General features: G+C 54.5%; 6 protein-coding genes and 1 non-coding gene across 7 annotated transcripts; 5 read left to right on the top strand and 2 right to left on the bottom strand.

Annotated features, from left to right (window-relative positions):
- The first annotated feature begins 121 nt into the window (after positions 1-121).
- B0T26DRAFT_430440 (uncharacterized protein) lies at positions 122-1,240 on the top strand. Its single transcript, XM_060434965.1, has 2 exons — positions 122-353; positions 430-1,240. The coding sequence occupies exons 1-2, from the start codon at positions 306-308 to the stop codon at positions 1,063-1,065; spliced, it is 684 nt and encodes a 227-aa protein (XP_060293310.1). The 5' UTR covers positions 122-305; the 3' UTR covers positions 1,066-1,240.
- Positions 1,241-3,054: 1,814 nt separating this feature from the next.
- Positions 3,055-3,145, top strand: B0T26DRAFT_t208. The gene has a single exon. It is a non-coding gene; the product is annotated as a tRNA-Phe (tRNA).
- A 150-nt stretch (positions 3,146-3,295) lies between these two features.
- On the bottom strand, positions 3,296-6,606 carry B0T26DRAFT_652184 (SNF2 family N-terminal domain-containing protein; the record flags this gene model as incomplete). The annotated part of the gene is made up of 10 exons (XM_060438344.1): positions 3,296-3,473; positions 3,539-3,586; positions 3,669-3,854; positions 3,917-4,970; positions 5,053-5,231; positions 5,294-5,327; positions 5,392-5,621; positions 5,687-5,788; positions 5,844-6,466; positions 6,532-6,606. 10 exons carry the CDS (start codon positions 6,604-6,606, stop codon positions 3,296-3,298), a joined length of 2,709 nt encoding a protein of 902 aa, XP_060293309.1.
- Positions 6,607-8,312: 1,706 nt separating this feature from the next.
- B0T26DRAFT_861233 (uncharacterized protein) lies at positions 8,313-12,590 on the top strand. The gene is made up of 7 exons (XM_060447745.1): positions 8,313-8,825; positions 8,889-9,081; positions 9,143-9,997; positions 10,066-10,644; positions 10,710-10,821; positions 10,877-11,146; positions 11,198-12,590. Exons 1-7 carry the CDS (start codon positions 8,508-8,510, stop codon positions 12,309-12,311), a joined length of 3,441 nt encoding a protein of 1,146 aa, XP_060293308.1. The 5' UTR covers positions 8,313-8,507; the 3' UTR covers positions 12,312-12,590.
- A 63-nt stretch (positions 12,591-12,653) lies between these two features.
- B0T26DRAFT_430369 (uncharacterized protein) lies at positions 12,654-13,532 on the top strand. The gene has a single exon (XM_060434964.1). It carries the CDS (start codon positions 12,760-12,762, stop codon positions 13,324-13,326), a length of 567 nt encoding a protein of 188 aa, XP_060293307.1. The 5' UTR covers positions 12,654-12,759; the 3' UTR covers positions 13,327-13,532.
- Positions 13,076-14,340, bottom strand: B0T26DRAFT_874944 (uncharacterized protein). Its single transcript, XM_060448047.1, has 2 exons — positions 13,875-14,340; positions 13,076-13,795 (listed from the first exon to the last, which is right to left on the bottom strand). Exons 1-2 carry the CDS (start codon positions 14,011-14,013, stop codon positions 13,497-13,499), a joined length of 438 nt encoding a protein of 145 aa, XP_060293306.1. The 5' UTR covers positions 14,014-14,340; the 3' UTR covers positions 13,076-13,496.
- An 857-nt stretch (positions 14,341-15,197) lies between these two features.
- Positions 15,198-16,773, top strand: B0T26DRAFT_755123 (asparaginase; the record flags this gene model as incomplete). The annotated part of the gene is made up of 2 exons (XM_060445911.1): positions 15,198-15,338; positions 15,406-16,773. 2 exons carry the CDS (start codon positions 15,198-15,200, stop codon positions 16,771-16,773), a joined length of 1,509 nt encoding a protein of 502 aa, XP_060293305.1.
- Positions 16,774-16,840: the final 67 nt, after the last annotated feature.

Raw genomic sequence — 16,840 nt, 5'->3', positions numbered from 1 at the left:
GCTTCCGAAGTCAACGTCTTCCCGCCTCTTCATGGCTGCATAACCAACGATCCAATGGAGTACACAACTCGTTAGGACCCACCGCCCATTATCAGATGAGATGATTCAGGGGGATGCCTGCCAACGTATCAGCGATGGCTTGGACAGACAATTACAATATGAATGGTCTCGTGCGTAGTCAATACGGACTTGGGTAACTAGTGAGACCTCGCATTCGTGCATCACCCACGCTCCGTTGTCCCGATCCTCTGCGCCGTCTGAGCCCCATTTGGGCCCTGGTCTCATACGATTGCGTTAAAGTCGCGATGGCGAACACGTCTGATTATCAGCGGTTTTTTATGGCTGGCAATGAGGTATGGTTTCTCTCGATACCTTAGTTGTTGCGAGACTGTCAAGTTCACTGACGATGCTTTGTGTCTCCCCGAGCAGCAGAACGATACACAAGAACCACCCTCGTTCACCAAACCCATCGACTACCAATATTACGAAGCCTCCAACATTGAAGCGCCCTACAACGGCTCGATCGACCCTCGTTGCGTTCTAGTCAAGGGACCTTGCTACCGACACCCAGGACAACTTGAGCTGGCACACCTACAATCCGGCGCGCTGCCATCCCACAACGTCAGCTACGGCAATGCGTCTGAGATGATGGCTGACTCAATGCAGCCTGGATATATCACAAGCGGGCCATGGGTGTCCGGCAGCATTGCGCAACCTTTCCTGGCTGTTCCGGCACCCCAAGCAGTCGGCACTGGCATGAACGACATTGTGTACCTAGCCCAGCCCTTGGGGCACGAGGACTGTGTTGTCGACCTAAACGCCCTGGGCTCACCATTCGACCCGACTATTCCAACCAGAGAAAACTCGGGCCAGAGTTACTCGACGGGCTTCACTGGCAGCAACCCACCGACCCCCGGATTCATCCCGCCGCATGGGCCTCCCTCCCCAATCACCCAATGGCCCATGACGTCGTTAGCCCAGTCAGGCGACAACTACTTCTTCCAGTCAGGTGGTGGTCAATACCGCGCTGCAGGGTTTGGGGGGGTGTATGGGCAGTTCCTCTGATGATCTGGCCTGGTCTGAGGCAACAGCGTGCCTCTTGTGGTTCGGAGCTTCTGGGGGTTTGATAGCAGGTCAGGCATCACGGACTTAAAGTCAAACTCGGTGGGGGAAAGAAACAAATGGGATAGCTTGGATGGGATGGGGATTTATACTGATTGGCGCTGGGGTGGAAAAGGAGCTATGGCTACTTTGTTTACCTCGGGATACCTCACATTAAGCTGGACTTTGTGCTCTTGCATCCGTTCCGCCGCCTCTTCATGCTCATTCGTGGCTGCCGGCAAGTGTGGTCGGTGTTAAGTAAGCCCTGATTCCTATTCTTCGCGTCGTCGGTGGCACCCTTTTCAAGCAGCTGCTATACAGCCAACGGCTATTGCACCTTCTCAACGGCTAGCCACATGAGCGTCTATCCCCACACGTCCCCACACTGCGCTACAGATTCCAGTCACCTGCTGCCCATGCTCTTCAGTGTCCTTTCCGCTAGAATCAGCGTTCACTAAGCCCGTAAGAAGTACCTAGTTCTAGCAGCTCGATGACTCGTTGGTGAGTGTTCTCGGCAGGCAAGGCAGGTCGAAATAAGGGTGAGGGAGGTCACATCTAGCCCCACAACTCGAGACCTGTCGCAGATCAACGGCAGGACCCGGGTGGGGGGTACCTGTCCTTATAAGGCTCAGGATTTTATGCTAAATTTGGTTTAGTGGGACTTGGCCGCCCCCCGTCATCGGATATACTTGCAGTCTTCGGCAATTTCAAGCATCGATATTTTGTAACGTGGGAAATTATAATATTATCCTGGGCGCAGAACTAGTTTCGATGCAGGGACCGAAATCAGCCCCCTTTCAGCATCCGCATCAGCTTGTGTAACGGTGGGTGGTCGGACGGTATTCACGGTGGGACAGTGGGCACTTTGAGCTCGGTCTTCTCGGAGGTCCAACACTTACCGCCCACCAACACGACCTAGCCGTCATTATCGGCATTAACGCATGAAGGTGGCAGAGGCCTTTGTTGTATCTGTTGACGACGGGAAACAGTCGCACGTAATTATTTAACGACTTGAATGTCAAGTGACTCTAATTGTTGTATAAGGCGGGTGGCTTAGCGTGATGCCAAATGCTCCGCCTGCACGGATCTGGGGAGATTGCACGAATGCCCCAGGTTCGCGAATGATGTAACTTGTAAGTGCACCTACCCACTTCTATCGATCGAATCCCACAGCGCGCAACATAAAACATGCCGCAGATGACGTAATAACGCAATGTAGTAAGATCGGGCAAAGTGGATGTATTAATAGATTGCTTTCAATTAGGAAATGACAACTCTGTTGTATCGTTACCAATTGCTAGTGCGGTGGATTTCCCTTGTCCCAACCTAAACATTCATGCTCGCGATGTTTTCTTTGTGGGTTTAAGAGGGGTTGTGGGCTGCTATTTTTTGTCGGCACTGTGGGGGAACCCGCACTACCAATTAGACTACAGTGCAGGCTCAAGTCGCCAGACGATCAATTTCAGCACACTTCTAGCGCCTAGTAGGTAACTAAGGTACATGCACCTACTGTAAATTATGCATCAGCAGTCCCTTAGGCGAAACCCTTCCAGAGTAGGTACCTGGTATGTACGTTGGATTCAGGCCGTGTCTAAACTCGAGTGTTTATGTTCCCATTAATCCAACCGTTGCTTCCAAGCAAGCGCCAGAACCTTGGTAGAAGACTGGCATGCGTCAACATGAACCTAAAATTTCTTATTTGTACATTCGCTACGAGATGTGACGTATTAGTACGAGTAAAGGGCAGAAGCAGTCGTAGGCCGCAGCAGTTCTATTTTGCAAATGCAGCGCCCGCCCAAGCCCGTTGCCGTCCCCGGGCGGATCCGGCGGAGCCGCCAAAGACATGCAGCTCCATACCGGCGTCTCCCTCCACCAGGTGGGCGGGCCCCGTCGCCGCTCCACATGATGGCGACTGTTTCTGCTGCTAAATTTCATCAAAAACTAGTAACGAATGCGGATATAGCTCAGCTGGGAGAGCGTCAGACTGAAGCCCAACTTCAGCATCTCAATCTGAAGGTCAAGTGTTCGATCCACTTTAGCCGCATAAGCAACATTCGAGCATCTCTACAGCGGGATTGCATCTTTCTTTTTTTGTTTCTGGTCGCTTTTTTTTTTTTTTTTGCACTGGCAACTATCTTTCCGAGTTCAAAATGAGATACAATTAGAGCACTCCTTCTGTATGACAACAATAAACTCAAGCCGCCGCTCCGTCCCTCTTGAACCCGACGCTGGCGGCAAGCTGCTTCACAATCTGCTGGGACCGCATCTCCTTCTCGACCGTGTCCTTGATCACGTACCGCGTCACCTGGACCTCCTTGACCTGCTTGATGCGGATGGCACGTGCAATGGCCTGGTTCTCGACGCTTGGGTTCCTGTGGTGGGTGTTAATAATGGACTCAGGGTAGAGTGTGTAGAGTTGGGCGGGTTAGGTACTTACCACTGTGGCTCGACAAGGAAGATGCGGTTTGCTGCCGTGAGGTTTAGTCTGCAAAAAAAAGTTGATTAGCGATGTGTCTTTTTGCTAACTCCTGGGGGTCTGGTGATTGGGTCCTGCTGGCGTCTCTTACCCGAACGCGCCCGTCCCGGTGGTCATGAGGAGGACCTGCACGCCCCTGTCGCTCGCGAAGCGATCTATGATGCGCTGCCGCTTTGAAAGCAGGCAGTCACCATCAATACGCAGGAAGACGATCCTTTCGGTCCGTAGGTGGCGGGCTATAAGGTCGAGCGTACGCGTCCAACACGAGAAGATGATGCTGCGGGTAGTTATGTTAGACCTCTGCTGACGCGAAGCTAGGCAGTCGCCTTGATATCTTACCTCTTTGAGCTCTCCAAGCCCTCCTTCACATCGTTGACCAGCTGCGCCATCTTGGTCGAGTATCCCGTGGGGTTGAAGTAGTCCTTGTGGTGCGAGTTCTCCTCAGGGTCTTCGCCGTCAGCGACGGCTTCCTCGCCCGGCTGCTGCCCGTCAAGCATCTCCGCATCTCCGTCGTCGTGTGTTCGCAATGGTGCCTGCATTGCGGCAGGGGCAGCGGCCTCACCTCTTCCCAACCGCCTGCACAGAGGACAGTGGCGTGTGTCCTCGAGCCCCGGCATGTTGCTGCAGTCCTCGAGACACTCGGAGCATAGCGAGTGGGTGCAGTTCTCGACGAAGCAGCTGCCGGGGCCGAGGTGTGTCGACCCGAGGATGGGCCGGTGCTGCCGGCAGGCATCGCACATAATCTCGGAGCCGAGTCCCAGCTCGGCCGCAAAGGCCTCGCGGCCCGCCGCCTGCTCATCTTTGAGGTCGCGCTTTTTCCACGAGAAGGGCCGCTGGAAGGTACCGTGGTTGCACAGAATTCGCAGCTGCAGCTGCGTCTGAAACAGACCGAACTTACTATTAGGGCTTGCGTTGCTGCTGGTGTTGGCGCTCGTGCCGTCTCTCCCGAAGGATTTTTGCAGGCGCGGGTTGAAATGAGTGGGCGCGTCGTCATCGGGATGGCGGCCGACCTGCGCCAGCATGTGGCGCTGCAGGATGTTCATGGTGCGCTGGTACTGTCGGCGCTCGGCTTCGGTGAGGGCCAGCTCGCGCGTGCGCTCGACGTGGCGCGGCAAGTCGAGAATGTCCTTGGTTCGCCGCAGCACCAGCGAATCGTACAGCATGACTAGACGATCCCGCACCACTGCCCCCTCCCCTTGGTCGAAGGGAGTCGAGATGAAGCGTCGGAACTGCGTCAGACTCTTGAATTGCTCTGTTCCCAGAAATGCGAACAGCGCCCCAATGTCGTCGAGTCGGTTTTGGATGGGCGTCCCTGTCAAACACCACCGCGACCGCGCTTCAAGGTCTGCGCACGTTCTGTGGAACGTGGTTGTGGGCCGCCGGATGATATGCGCTGGTAAGTGTTGGTTAGCCAAAGAAGAAGGCCGTTCGTAATTGCCACTCCACAGGTTGTCTGGGGCCGGGTTAGGATTTACCTTCATCTAGTACAACACGATACCAATTTATCTTGTGAAGAAGCGACTTCTTTTGTGCGTATTCGGCGGCTAGTGTGTTGTAAGTGGTGATAATTACATCAGACTTTTCCAAGATGTCGAGGTGTTTAGGCCTCGTCTGGCCGTGGTACTTGACAGTTGTCAGAACGTCACCGGCGTGCCTTGAGATTGTCAGCCAGAAGTCCTTTCACGCAGAAATCGCAGTCTAATTATTGATGCTTACACTTGAATCTCATTCATCCAGTTGTTGATCAACACTGGACGACTGCGTTAGTTATGCTGCTGACAAAGACTTCATGTTCAGGCTGTGAGGAAACCCACATGCAGAGGGTACAATGACCAGGGTTGAGTGGGAGTGGCGTCTTGCTTTTCCGCTGCTGTGTTCTTCAGCTCGCCTCTTTTCGGCCCACTCATGGCCGACGACCAACGTCTGCAAGATGAGTGCGAGAGTCGACAGCGACTTTCCCATTCCCATTTCGTCGGCCAGCACACCCCCTCCCACCTCCTCGGGGCGCATGAGCGACTGGGTTTTTGTGATGCGGTGGATGTACCTGTTTAAATGTCAGTTTTCATGATACAATTCACTACTTGATATTCAGAGTGGAGCAGAACGCACGTCTCCTGGCCACGGACAACCCCTTTCTGCCATAGGCGGTACTTGTCAGGTATGTTACCCGACTCTCGCTGCAGCATAAACGACAGTGAGCCTTTCTGGTGCCTTTTCACAAGTTAGTTAGGTGCCACGATTATAATTTTTTGGGCGATTGACATACTTCAAAAGCTTCGTCTTCAGTCTCTGATCGCCGGCCTCGTCCTCGAGTTCGTTTGCCCGGCTCAGTGAGTTGTGGACCGACGTAACGAGGTTCCTCAGGCGCTCCTCCTCAACTACCGGCCTTGTCGTTGCCGAGGTAATGCGCGTGATATCTTCCTCTTCTAGCTCACCTTGTAACTCGGGAAATGCCAAGGTGTGGGGATTATGGTATGGAAGGTTGGCCTTGAGATGATCGGGCTTCTGTAGCCAAAGTTTCTGGTTGGACAGGGTCTCGCCAATGTCATTGGCACGGCCGGGCGGCCCATATATGTTGATGTTGACCTGGACAAGTGCTTCGTCGGGTTTGGTTGCATGGCTCATCTGCTGGCAAAGGTGAGAGGTAAGGCCAAGAGCCTCGAGTTGAACAGCTGGGCTCTCGCACAGAAGTGACTCTAGAGCTTCTGTCATGTTGTGACGAAGAAAGCCAAACTCGGTACCGTCAGGAAGCGAGAGGAGTATATGGACAGGCTTGGATGTCAGCGTGAACTTCTGAACATGACTTGGGTCGTTTTGTGCAAGCTGGGTTAGTTTCATGGCAAGCGAGTGCATGTTCTTGGAGACGAGCTTGACGTCGTGTTTGTATAGCTATTGGCACGAGTTAGCTCGCCGGAACGAGGTCTGCGAAAAGATAAATTGTTCCCAGCACGAACCATTCCATAACAGACTCTATCCCCGTCGCTGCTATCAATGAAAGGGCCAACCGTGCTGGCGTTCCCATTGAACATGTCAACATCCGAGTCTTCCGACTGGCCGAATGCATCCGAGCTATGACCACGGCCGGATGCCAAAGCGGCCGATGGGTGCAAGGTGGCCGTGGCCGGATTCGTCTGGAGGGTATTGGCCCAGTGAGAGATGTCATTTTGGACTTGGTGGAGGGCATTGTCATCAACCTGGAGATTTTCAATTGAGATTGCCTCTGAGAAGCTTTCCGTGTGGGAGTCGTAGAGGAACGAGTCGAAGTCGAAATCGAAATCTTCGAGCTGAGGCTGGTCGGCCTGGAAGCTGTGCTGTGTCAATCCAACAGAACCTCCTAGTTCTAATTAGGCGAAAGAGAAAAGGGTACAGTGCCCTACAATTCGTTGTTAGCATGGCCAGGGTCGGGTAACGGCCCCTCGTGGTTGAGTATGACGCGGAGCGACATTTTGGTCTCCAAATCAATTGTTGATAATCATTTAACCTGATATTTTTCTTTCATTTCTTCGTTCTCTTTATCGTCTCCATGCACCAACACAAAGCTTAGCACTTTTACCCCCTGGTGGTGGAGCTTGAATGATGGGGGCTATTCCTTTGAAGTAGATGCAGCCCGTTATTGTCGGGACAAGGCTCTGAGCTATGTCAGTGCCTAGGCGGAAGCGTCCGCCTTTTTGTATGTGCAAGGGATGTTATTTCCTTCAGTATCCAATTCCGTCTTCTGGTGCCTCGGCATAGCCAGTTAAATCTGACGCGGAATGAAGGTGCAGCCAGACTGCAGGTGGAGAGCCGGAGGGGGAAGGGGCCAGCGCGGGTTCCTTCCCAGGCTGCGCCCCTTCCCATCACGCCGGCTGCAGTGCGGCCCTAATCACGGCGGGGCGTGGGGCACCATTGCATCTTCGGCATGTTGAAGAAATTCTACTTCTGGAAGGGACCCGCCTCATTTGGTTGCCTCTTTCCAGGTTCTCTGGATTCCAAGTCCCGAGTCCTAACCTGCAAGGGAACCAAAGCCCCTCCAAAGCTGCGGCACCAGGCGTCTTGCGTGTTCCTTGTGCGCAACCCTGCAGCCTCGATTGCCCTAGCCTAGTGGGGGGGAGACTAGGCTTTGCCTTCTAAAACATGGGAGGCACAAATGAAGGCCGAATTGAGGCTGCAGCACCTGTGCAAACACGTCTACCCGGTCAAAAGCGGCTTATCTTCGCACTTGCCTGCCCCGCGGTGCCACAGAACAGCCTTGGTGGCCAAAAACCGGGCTGCGTTTGTAGTGGTGGGCAATGAGCATTAATACTGCCTCACATTAAGCGCCTCCGTCCGGGATTGGAGGAAGCCTCTGCACCGCCGCCTACATTCACAGCAGCACCTCAGTAACACTACAGCGAGGCTCACTGTAAGGCGCCCAACTATCCCGATAATACCGGGCTCGGAGCGGACTGATCATACCGTATTCGCAATTAACAGGGGGTTGCCCAATCCAGTCCAGAGTAGAGAACGAGATGCATGATACCCCCAAAAGACACCGCGGACACGAGAGGCTGACTCTCGAGATCGAGGATGCCTTGAACCAGCCCGATAACCGAACACAAAGTGCGAACCACGGGTACACTAGCTGCTAAAGATGTGGTATTGAATGCTGTAGTAATGGTTGCCTCGTCTCACCCCAGCCTGCATGCTGTGGTACTCGCCAGCGGTTGCAGGTTACAGCTTACAGGCCGCATAAGGCCCAATTGGTTGGAGGGCTTACGTAGGCACGGTTAGTTTTCTCCTCGACGTCCCCAATCCCAAGAGCCTCGTCTCTGACCCTTGCGTAAATGCATCCTCACGACAAACTACGCCGCTCCTCCGGCCTACCATAATCTCAAAGCTAGCAGGTCCAAACCTCGCTTCTAATGTTTGAGATCGACGACTTCTTACCAGCTTGACCGAAAGGAGAAAAAACATGGCCAGCACAGAAATATTCGGCCTCGGCACACCTGAGGCAGTTTTTCAGGCGGCCCTCGAAACCTTCAAATCTGGTCTCACGGCTGCCCAGCTCGAATCCTTTCCCAAACAGAGCCTCAACAATGTCAAGCTCAAGATTCGTGCCATCCAGCAGCGCCAAGAACGCCTGAAAACTCTCATGAATTTCTCGAGGATCCAATTTTACCTCGACAGGTTTGCCGAGTTTGACGCTGTCTGCCAACGAGCAAATATCGCCGGCCAGGGAACGGCCGAGCTTTCTGCCTTTATATGGGGCCCATCGTTGTTTATCCTCGAGGTGAGTAGATATATTGTTCAAACCACCAATAGCGGGACTTGAATCGAAGCTAAAGCCTATTAGATATCTGAAGAAGACGCTAATGTCTTGGACTCGGTCTTGGATACCTATCAAAAGTTTGGCAAGCGGATCCCTGATCCTCGTGCTTATGACAATCTCGTCCAGCAACGACCAGAGATGATGAAATGCATCGCGTTCATGTATGAGGATCTGCTGCGCTTCTACGCCAGCGTGCTCAAACTGCTAAGCGGTAGAAGTATGAGATGGACAGTCCCAACCTCATGGTTGAGAGGCGCTATTGCTAACAGTGTCTGTAGTCTGGAAGAAGACCTTTGGGGCCAACTGGCAGGATTTCTTGGATTCATTCAGCCACATACTCGAGAGTTTCGACAACCATGGCAAGCTCTTGGAGCAGTTGCTGGCAGCACGAGAAAGGCACGCAGTAGATGATGCGAGGCAGCGCCTGAACGATCACATCATCCGAAGTGCAGGCGACGGCCTAGTTATGAGAGACTATGCGAACAATTATGAAGCCGACCGCATGGTGCTCTTGAGAGGCGCAGAGTCCGTTCGAGCCATGGATAGTCGCTTAAACGACCACATCATCAGGTCTGGGGACGATGGCCTGGTTATGAGAAGCCATGCAAATGACTACGACGCAGACCGGGCGGCGCTCTTGAGAGGCGCAGGGGCTGCGCAAGCAGTAGAGGGTCGCCTAAACGATCACATCATCCGGCATGCAGACGACAGTCTTATAATGAGAGATCTTGCCAGTGAATATGATAGAGACCGCACAGTGCTTTTGCAGGGAGCAGAGAGCTCGGAAGCTGCTGACCGTCGACTGAACGGCCACGTCACCCGGTCCAACGACTTTTACCACAAAGTGCAGCGGCATATCGACCAGTATGAGCAAGATCGGATAGAACTACTACGCAAGTCCCGACACCAAGAAAAGACCCGCAAAGAAGAGCAGCTGGCAAATGTCAAGCACTGGATGTCGAGCCCGGGTGTACCGCAGTCGGAATACCACAGCCAGTTCAGAAGCGTAAGGCACGACTTCCAGGATACGGGCATATGGATTCTAGATGAACCCAAGCTATTGAATTGGATGATGGCGCGAGACGAGCCGCCCGTGTACTCGATGCTTTGGCTGAACGGAAGGAAAGGAGCCGGTACGATGCCACTATCCTCTATTTTAGTATCCTCTATCTTAGTCTCTTTCGATGCTAACTCGCTCCAGGGAAAACCACGCTCGCGGCTCTCATAGTTGATAAGTGTGATCAGATGCTCGATTTCTCAACCAGCTACTTTTACTGCCGCGAAGGCGACACGGGCGACAACACGTGCTTGGCAGTGCTCAAAGGGATATTGCGCCAGTTTGTGCAGCACAACCAGGACCTTTTGCCATCGTGCGAACAGAGACGGACTCGCGGAGAGGAGATACTGAACGACCCGGCCACAGTCAGATCTCTGCTGGACCTTTTCTGCGACCACGACTCCAACCACTTCGTTATCATCGACGGCCTAGATGAGTGCGACATCAGCGAGGCCAAGGCAATTGCCGACTTCTGGACCACGGCTGTTGACAGATGCGACAGATACAAGCCTGGAAAGCTTCGCGTGCTGTTTGTCAGCGTGCACACGCCCGACATCCGAAAGATGATGCAGTCGGCCGACATCCTTGATCTTCCGCCCGGGAAGTCAGGAAAGGATATCTGGAGATATGTCGCCAAGCAATTTGGGAGGATTCAAGACAAATTCGAGCTGACGGAAGATGAGTCGCTCAGTGCTCAGGAGCTTGTTTGTCAACGAGCGGACGGTAAGTTGAGCCTCGATGTACGAAACACGGAAGAAAGAATGGCAGCTAAGCTGGACGCAACACAGGCATGTTCCTCTTTGCCGTGCTCACGGTGCAGAATCTGCTCGAGCAGCCAAACCTGAGGACATTGAAGGCTGAGTTGAAGGAGACAAGTCTTCCTGCCACTTTAGAGGAAGCGTAAGTCATGTGCTCACTGTACACTCCCATCGCATTGTTGCTAAGGCTGGAACAGATACCGGAAAGTCATCGAACGCTTACGACAGAACCTCCACCCGAACCAGTGGGCCGAGGCGAGGAAGATCTTCGGATGGCTTGCTGGTGCCAAGAGGCCCCTCAAATGGCACGAACTGCAAGCAGCGCTCTCGATCGAGGTTGATGATGTGGGCCGCGGCGCCTTGGACTACCGCCACAACCGACTGCGGTTGGAAATCCGCGAGATATGCGGTTCTCTGGTGCAGGTCCTCCAGAACCGCATCGAGTTTATCCACAGCACCACGAGATCGTAAGACTGCCGGTCTCTTTGTCGGGAATTCTGTGGCTAATAAGATGTTAGGTACATTTTGATGAGCGAACATCTCGATGAGAAGGCAATTGAGTGTGACTTGACCATCCTCTGCCTGTCCTATCTCACATTTGACTGTTTCAAACAGGGTCTCGATGCCGAGAACAGGAAGAAGTTTGCCAGTGACGGCTACTACAGCTTCCAGGACTACGCCATCTCAAAATTGAACTACCACGTTGAGAAGCTAATTCGGACCACGCCCAGCTTGTTCGGGCAGGTAGGTAATTCGAGAGGCAGAGGATACGATGGAAAGCTTGCCGCTGTCCTGACAAGGTTTCTTGAGTTCTATCGAGAGAGCTTTGTCGCTGCTGCCGCGGCAAGGCCACCGAGCTTGTCCCAGTTGGCATCCCTTAGAGCCCGATCGCCGCCACAATCCGGCTCTTCTACACAACGGTCCGCATCACCGTCGCGGTCACCGACACCGCTGTCGCAGCAACATCAGCAAGGCGTTAACCCAGTAGAGTTCTGCCAACAGTTCCAACACACAAGCTTCCACTCGCAGCTGCAGGAGCTCTGGGCACACGTGTACAGCCACCAGTCGGGCGATCTGACTGAGCGCAACAAGATTAGCTTGCCAGATCTAGAGAAGGCCATGGATAAGGCGCGTTCGAAGATAGTCGAACTGGCGGCCAATTCGAGCCGCGAAAAACTGGCCGAGTACTACGGCGACCGCCTACACAAATGCAGCCGCCTAACGTGCTCCTACTTCTACGAGGGGTTTGAGACGGAAGCGAGGCTCGACAAGCACCTCAAGCGGCACGACCGGCCGTTCCAGTGTCCTGTCAACGGCTGCATGGTGGCGACGCTGGGCTTCTCGGCGAACAAGGACCTCGAGAAGCACCTGCGGCAGGCGCACCCGAACGAGTCGGGGCAGCCGAGCCAGTTCGTGGGCGACAGCAAGCCGACGTTGGCCGAGCCCAAGTGGGTGTGCGAGATCTGCAACAAGAGGTTTGTGCGGCAGGCCATCAAGAAGGCCCACGTCAACAGCCACTACGGCACCAGACCACACGCGTGCGAGACGTGCGGCAAGAAGTTCACGCGCGCCAATGACCGCAATCGCCACCGCAAGCTACACATGCGTGCACCCAACGGGAGGGAGAGGTAGCGCACGGTGTTGTTTAAAGTCGGGGGTCTATGGAAGTTCAAGATTTGGCAACTGTGAAGGGTGGCCCTGTCTCTTTGCCCCAGCCTTCGTACTGGATGTGGTATGGTGGCGCTTGAGGGTGGAAATGGGCGTGTAGTCACCTTTCGGGGACGTGGTTGGGTGCAAAAACGCGGATGGGTTGTATGTGGCTTGAAGTAGTTCAGAATTATTCTTGAAGTATTGCAGACAGCCTGGTTCTAGACTAGTGCGGGACGGGCAAGCAGAACAACTTGGCACTCGTCGTCATATTTGGCCAGGTTGTCTGGTTCTGTATGCAATGCATTTCTCGACTCGCGCTGGGCCTTCCGATCGCCGTCCTCGAGCTAAACACGCTTGCCCACGTCGTCTGCGGACTGGCCGCCCTCTAATCGATATATCTCGGACCAAAGACAGGGAAGAATGCGTCTTTATGTTCTTCCGCAGCTCCATCGGCGACGAGTTGCTTCGCAGGCTCAAGGACAAACCGAAGCGGCCTTGTCGGGCACCAAATCCGACACCTAATCCGACGCCTGCCGATACGGATGACAATCCGCCGGATAAGAATACGCCGGATAATAATACGCTAGAGGAGAAGCTAAATCAGTCTTTGCCCAATTTTCGCGAAGACTTGGCGAGTCCAGCAGAAATCCGTCTTTACAGGCTAGGAAAGAGGATCCATCCCAGTAATCTGTGGCGACGTGAAGACGGACGCGGACACGTCGACGTGCGGTGCAGAATGTGGACGACCAACCTAGCCTTTTTTGACACTTATCTCGAGTCTGGAAGAGAAAATGGGAGATTGTTCCTTGCATACTTTGGCATGCACCTGGTCTACGGCGGCCTCCACCTGCTGGCCTGGAACGGCCCCTTCCGAACCAGGTCGAACTCACACTCTGGAGAATTAGCAGCCTCACGGTCACGAGCCCGGTGTCGCTGCTGCTTGTCAATATTCTTGCTGAGGCTTCTTTCATCCTCTAGCTCCTTGGAGATATCATGAATCCAGACTAGAAAATCTATTTATGCACCCGCCTATATATTATATTGTGTTTCGAAATCTATCAGTCCCAGACCATTTTGCTTTTCTCTAGAATGACCCATCTAATTACTTGATTAGTTCCAATTCCCATCCGGAATCTACCAACCCCACCGACCTTCTCCAGAATCCCTTCACTGGCAAACGAACTTCTGCCAGATCGAAGCCCCGCCGCCGCAGTATAGGGGATAGATGCTCAGGGGCAGGCCGGTGCACACATGGGTCTGGGTGCCGTTGGTGGCGAGGGCGGTGACCTGGGCGGCGGCCGGGCCGGAGCCGTCGGAGCACAGTAGCTCGAGGCCCGTGTAGCCGTCGAGGGCGAACGGGTTGTTGCACAGCGGGTTGGACGGGTGGTCCGTCTGCACGCTCTGGATCATGGTTCGCGTGGGCGAGTCGGTGCACGCGTCCTGCAGCGTCGTGCGCGTGGGAGACCCTGGATGTCGGAGTTTGTTAGTTATCACGTCTGGTTCGGCTCAATTTCTTAAGGGTTCTCGAGATAAGTGTGTTCTTACAGGCGTAGAGGACATAGCCGTGCCCGACGTTGAGCTGGCCGATCGTGATGGGTTCTGGGTATGTGTCTTGGGCGGCGACGAGGTGTGCCGAGGCCGCGAGAAGGGCTGCGAAGGCAGTGACTGCGCTGAAGTAGACCATTTTGATGCAAGAGTGTGTGACGAGGGTTGGAGATTACTGAAGAAGTTGAAACGAGAGTTCACTGTTTGGTATTAGCAACAATGTTGTTTCTGAGATGAAGAGGCTGTTGCTTGTTTAGCTGCTTTGTGTCTGTCTGTTTGGCTTGTAGATATCTAGGCAAATGAACGGGAAATGTCTAGATATTTGTATCTCCTCCTTAAACATTGTCTCTCGCTCAAAACCACACAATTCAGCCATGATGCCATTCATGGAGACAGGCACCGGAGATGCCCGCTTCTTTCTTTTGGAGTGGCTGTGTGCAGAATACGAAAGCAAAAATTTTAAAGCTAGTAAAAGTTTCGTTGGGCTTCATGTCACCTGGACTGTCATGCACGCCGTTGCTGTAACGTAACGTAGCAACTGTGCCGGTGGCTTGATGTGGCTTGATGGGTACCCCTCAGCTGCCCTCGTATTCCGAGGAGAAGCAGGACAACATTTCCTAAATAGCGTCGTTGTCGTCAAAGTTACAAAATGCAAATGCAACAATCCAAGAGCTGGTAGGCTGTGAATTGAGTTGCAAAGAACAAAAATGCAAGAAACGCAAAATGGCTTCGGAGAGCTTTGGTTGTTAGTTAAACTGGCAGGAACCAGGGCTAGAAAGGTTACTTAGTAAAGAGTGCAGCCGTGAACCAGTGTCTACTCCTCAGAAGACGCAGAATAAAGGTCGCACTTGAAAGAGTTCCCTCCTACAAATGCCTTGGGTCACTAGCATTCCACTGGTGGATGGAGAAGCAATATGATGTTGTTCCTACGACCACCCCTGTTGCCATACAGTTGACTAAGATACGACCCAAGTCAATACTTATGATGGATGCACTGATATCTCCGAGAAAATTTGCAGACTCGTATCGAGGTTTGGACCATCAAAAGTAGATTGGATGATTTTGTTATCGATTGATCATCAACAGCGTCAGCAATTAAACTTCGCTAAATTGTGAGAGTCTCAGCCAGTTTGCATGGGAAATTGTCACGGCTTTAGTCAGGCCCGGCCCGGCGACAAAAGAAACAGCGGGTAGGGGCGCTGCGTCGATCAGACTGTTCCGTTATTGGACGGTTATCAGACGAACCCCAAGCGTCAACCCATGTTGCCCGACAACAACTTGCCATCCGGAGTACCTTGAGGCCATTGCCAAAGAGCCACAAAAATGGAGTACAGACAGCAAGCGCCCACGGCATCCGCGGCCGTGAAGCCACGGCTGATCATCCACGGCGGGGCGGGCAACATTACGCCGGCAACTCTGCTGCCCGAGGCCTACAGCCAATACCGGGAAGCGCTCCTGACAGTCGTAAGGCGCCAGCCCCTCTCCCCAACCCCTCGAACCGGGAACTGACAGCTGCGACGCCCGATACCAGGTCAGCAAAACAGACACGTACATGCGCACGCCGCACCACGCCAAGGCCACTAGCAACCAAACATTCCCGACGGCGCTCGAAACCGCGACGTTCGCCGTAACGCTGCTCGAGGACAATGCGCTCTTCAACAGCGGGCACGGTGCCGTGTTCACGCGCGACGGCATCAACGAGCTCGAGGCGAGCGTCATGGTGACGCGGGGCTTGGCGAAGCGCGGGGTGGGCGTCATGGGGCTGCGGCGGGTGCGGAACCCGATCCTGCTGGCGCGCGCGATTCTCGAGCGCGGGGATGACGACTTGCGCCCGCCGCCCCTGCCCCAGTCAATGCACCCCGCGCAGACGGCGAAACAGGGCATTCAGCAGGAGGCACGGCGGGACACAGACGCTGCGCGCGGCGTCGACGTACCGTCCGCGCAGGGCCACACGCTGCTGCACGGGGAGACGGCCGAGACGCTGGCGCACATGTACGGGCTGGCCATGGTGGAGCCCGACTACTTCTTCACGCAGAAGCGGTGGGACGAGCACGTACGGGGCATGGAGCGGGATCGCCGCGGCGGCGGCGGCGGCGGCGGCGTTGCCGCGACGTGGAGCCGCGACGAGTACCTGCCCCAGGGGACGTGCGGGGCCGTGGCGCTGGACGCCGACGGCGTCATCTGCTGCGCGACGAGCACGGGCGGGCTGACCAACAAGCTGACGGGGCGGATCGGCGACACGCCGATGCTCGGCGCCGGGTTCTGGGCCGAGGAGTGGACTGAACCGGGCGATCCCACCATAACGGCGACCGGCCGCCGCCGCTCTGCAAGAGACCAGCTGCAGCAGTACCAGGCGCTAACGCGCCCGGGGCCGGCGGTTGTCTTGTCGCAAGCCCTGGGAGGACTGATCGCTGATTGCCTTCCCACGCCGTTTCTGTATTCGCCTGTATCCCCGCGCTCGCATCTGACCACCACACGATCCGTCGCCGTCTCTGGGACCGGGAATGGTGATTCGTTTCTGCGCACGGCTGCTGTCCGGACGGTCGGTTCCATTGCGCGCTTCGCCGGCTTGCCGTCTGCCGACGCCCTCACGCAGGTGACTGGACCGTCGGGCGAGCTCCAGAGGAGCGCGGGCAATCGCTGGGGCAGGACTGGTGAGGGTGAAGGTGGTATGATCGGCATCGAAAGCGTCATAGTTCGAGATGCCGAGGGCACGGTTGTCGAGACTCGGTCAAATATCCTGCAGGATTATAACTGTGGTGGCATGTTTCGCGCGTGGATCGACGACGATGGCTCTGCATTCGCGAGGGTTTGGCGGCAAGACTATGGGGTCGACTCAAATGCCAAAAGCGGCAAACCGGATGATCCAAGGTGCTGGGTGAGCGGAAAGACCACCTAGGATTCCTGTCATGTCAATGGCCACGGGTATAAATATTAAACTGTACTCTGAATGAGAGATATTATTG

This window comes from Lasiosphaeria miniovina, assembly GCF_030549165.1.
Source record: "Lasiosphaeria miniovina strain SMH2392-1A chromosome Unknown B0T26scaffold_6, whole genome shotgun sequence".
NCBI classification, from domain to species: Eukaryota; Fungi; Ascomycota; class Sordariomycetes; order Sordariales; family Lasiosphaeriaceae; genus Lasiosphaeria; species Lasiosphaeria miniovina.
The sequence above is the reverse complement of the archived record's forward strand: the minus strand, read 5'-3'. Positions and strand labels throughout refer to the sequence as shown.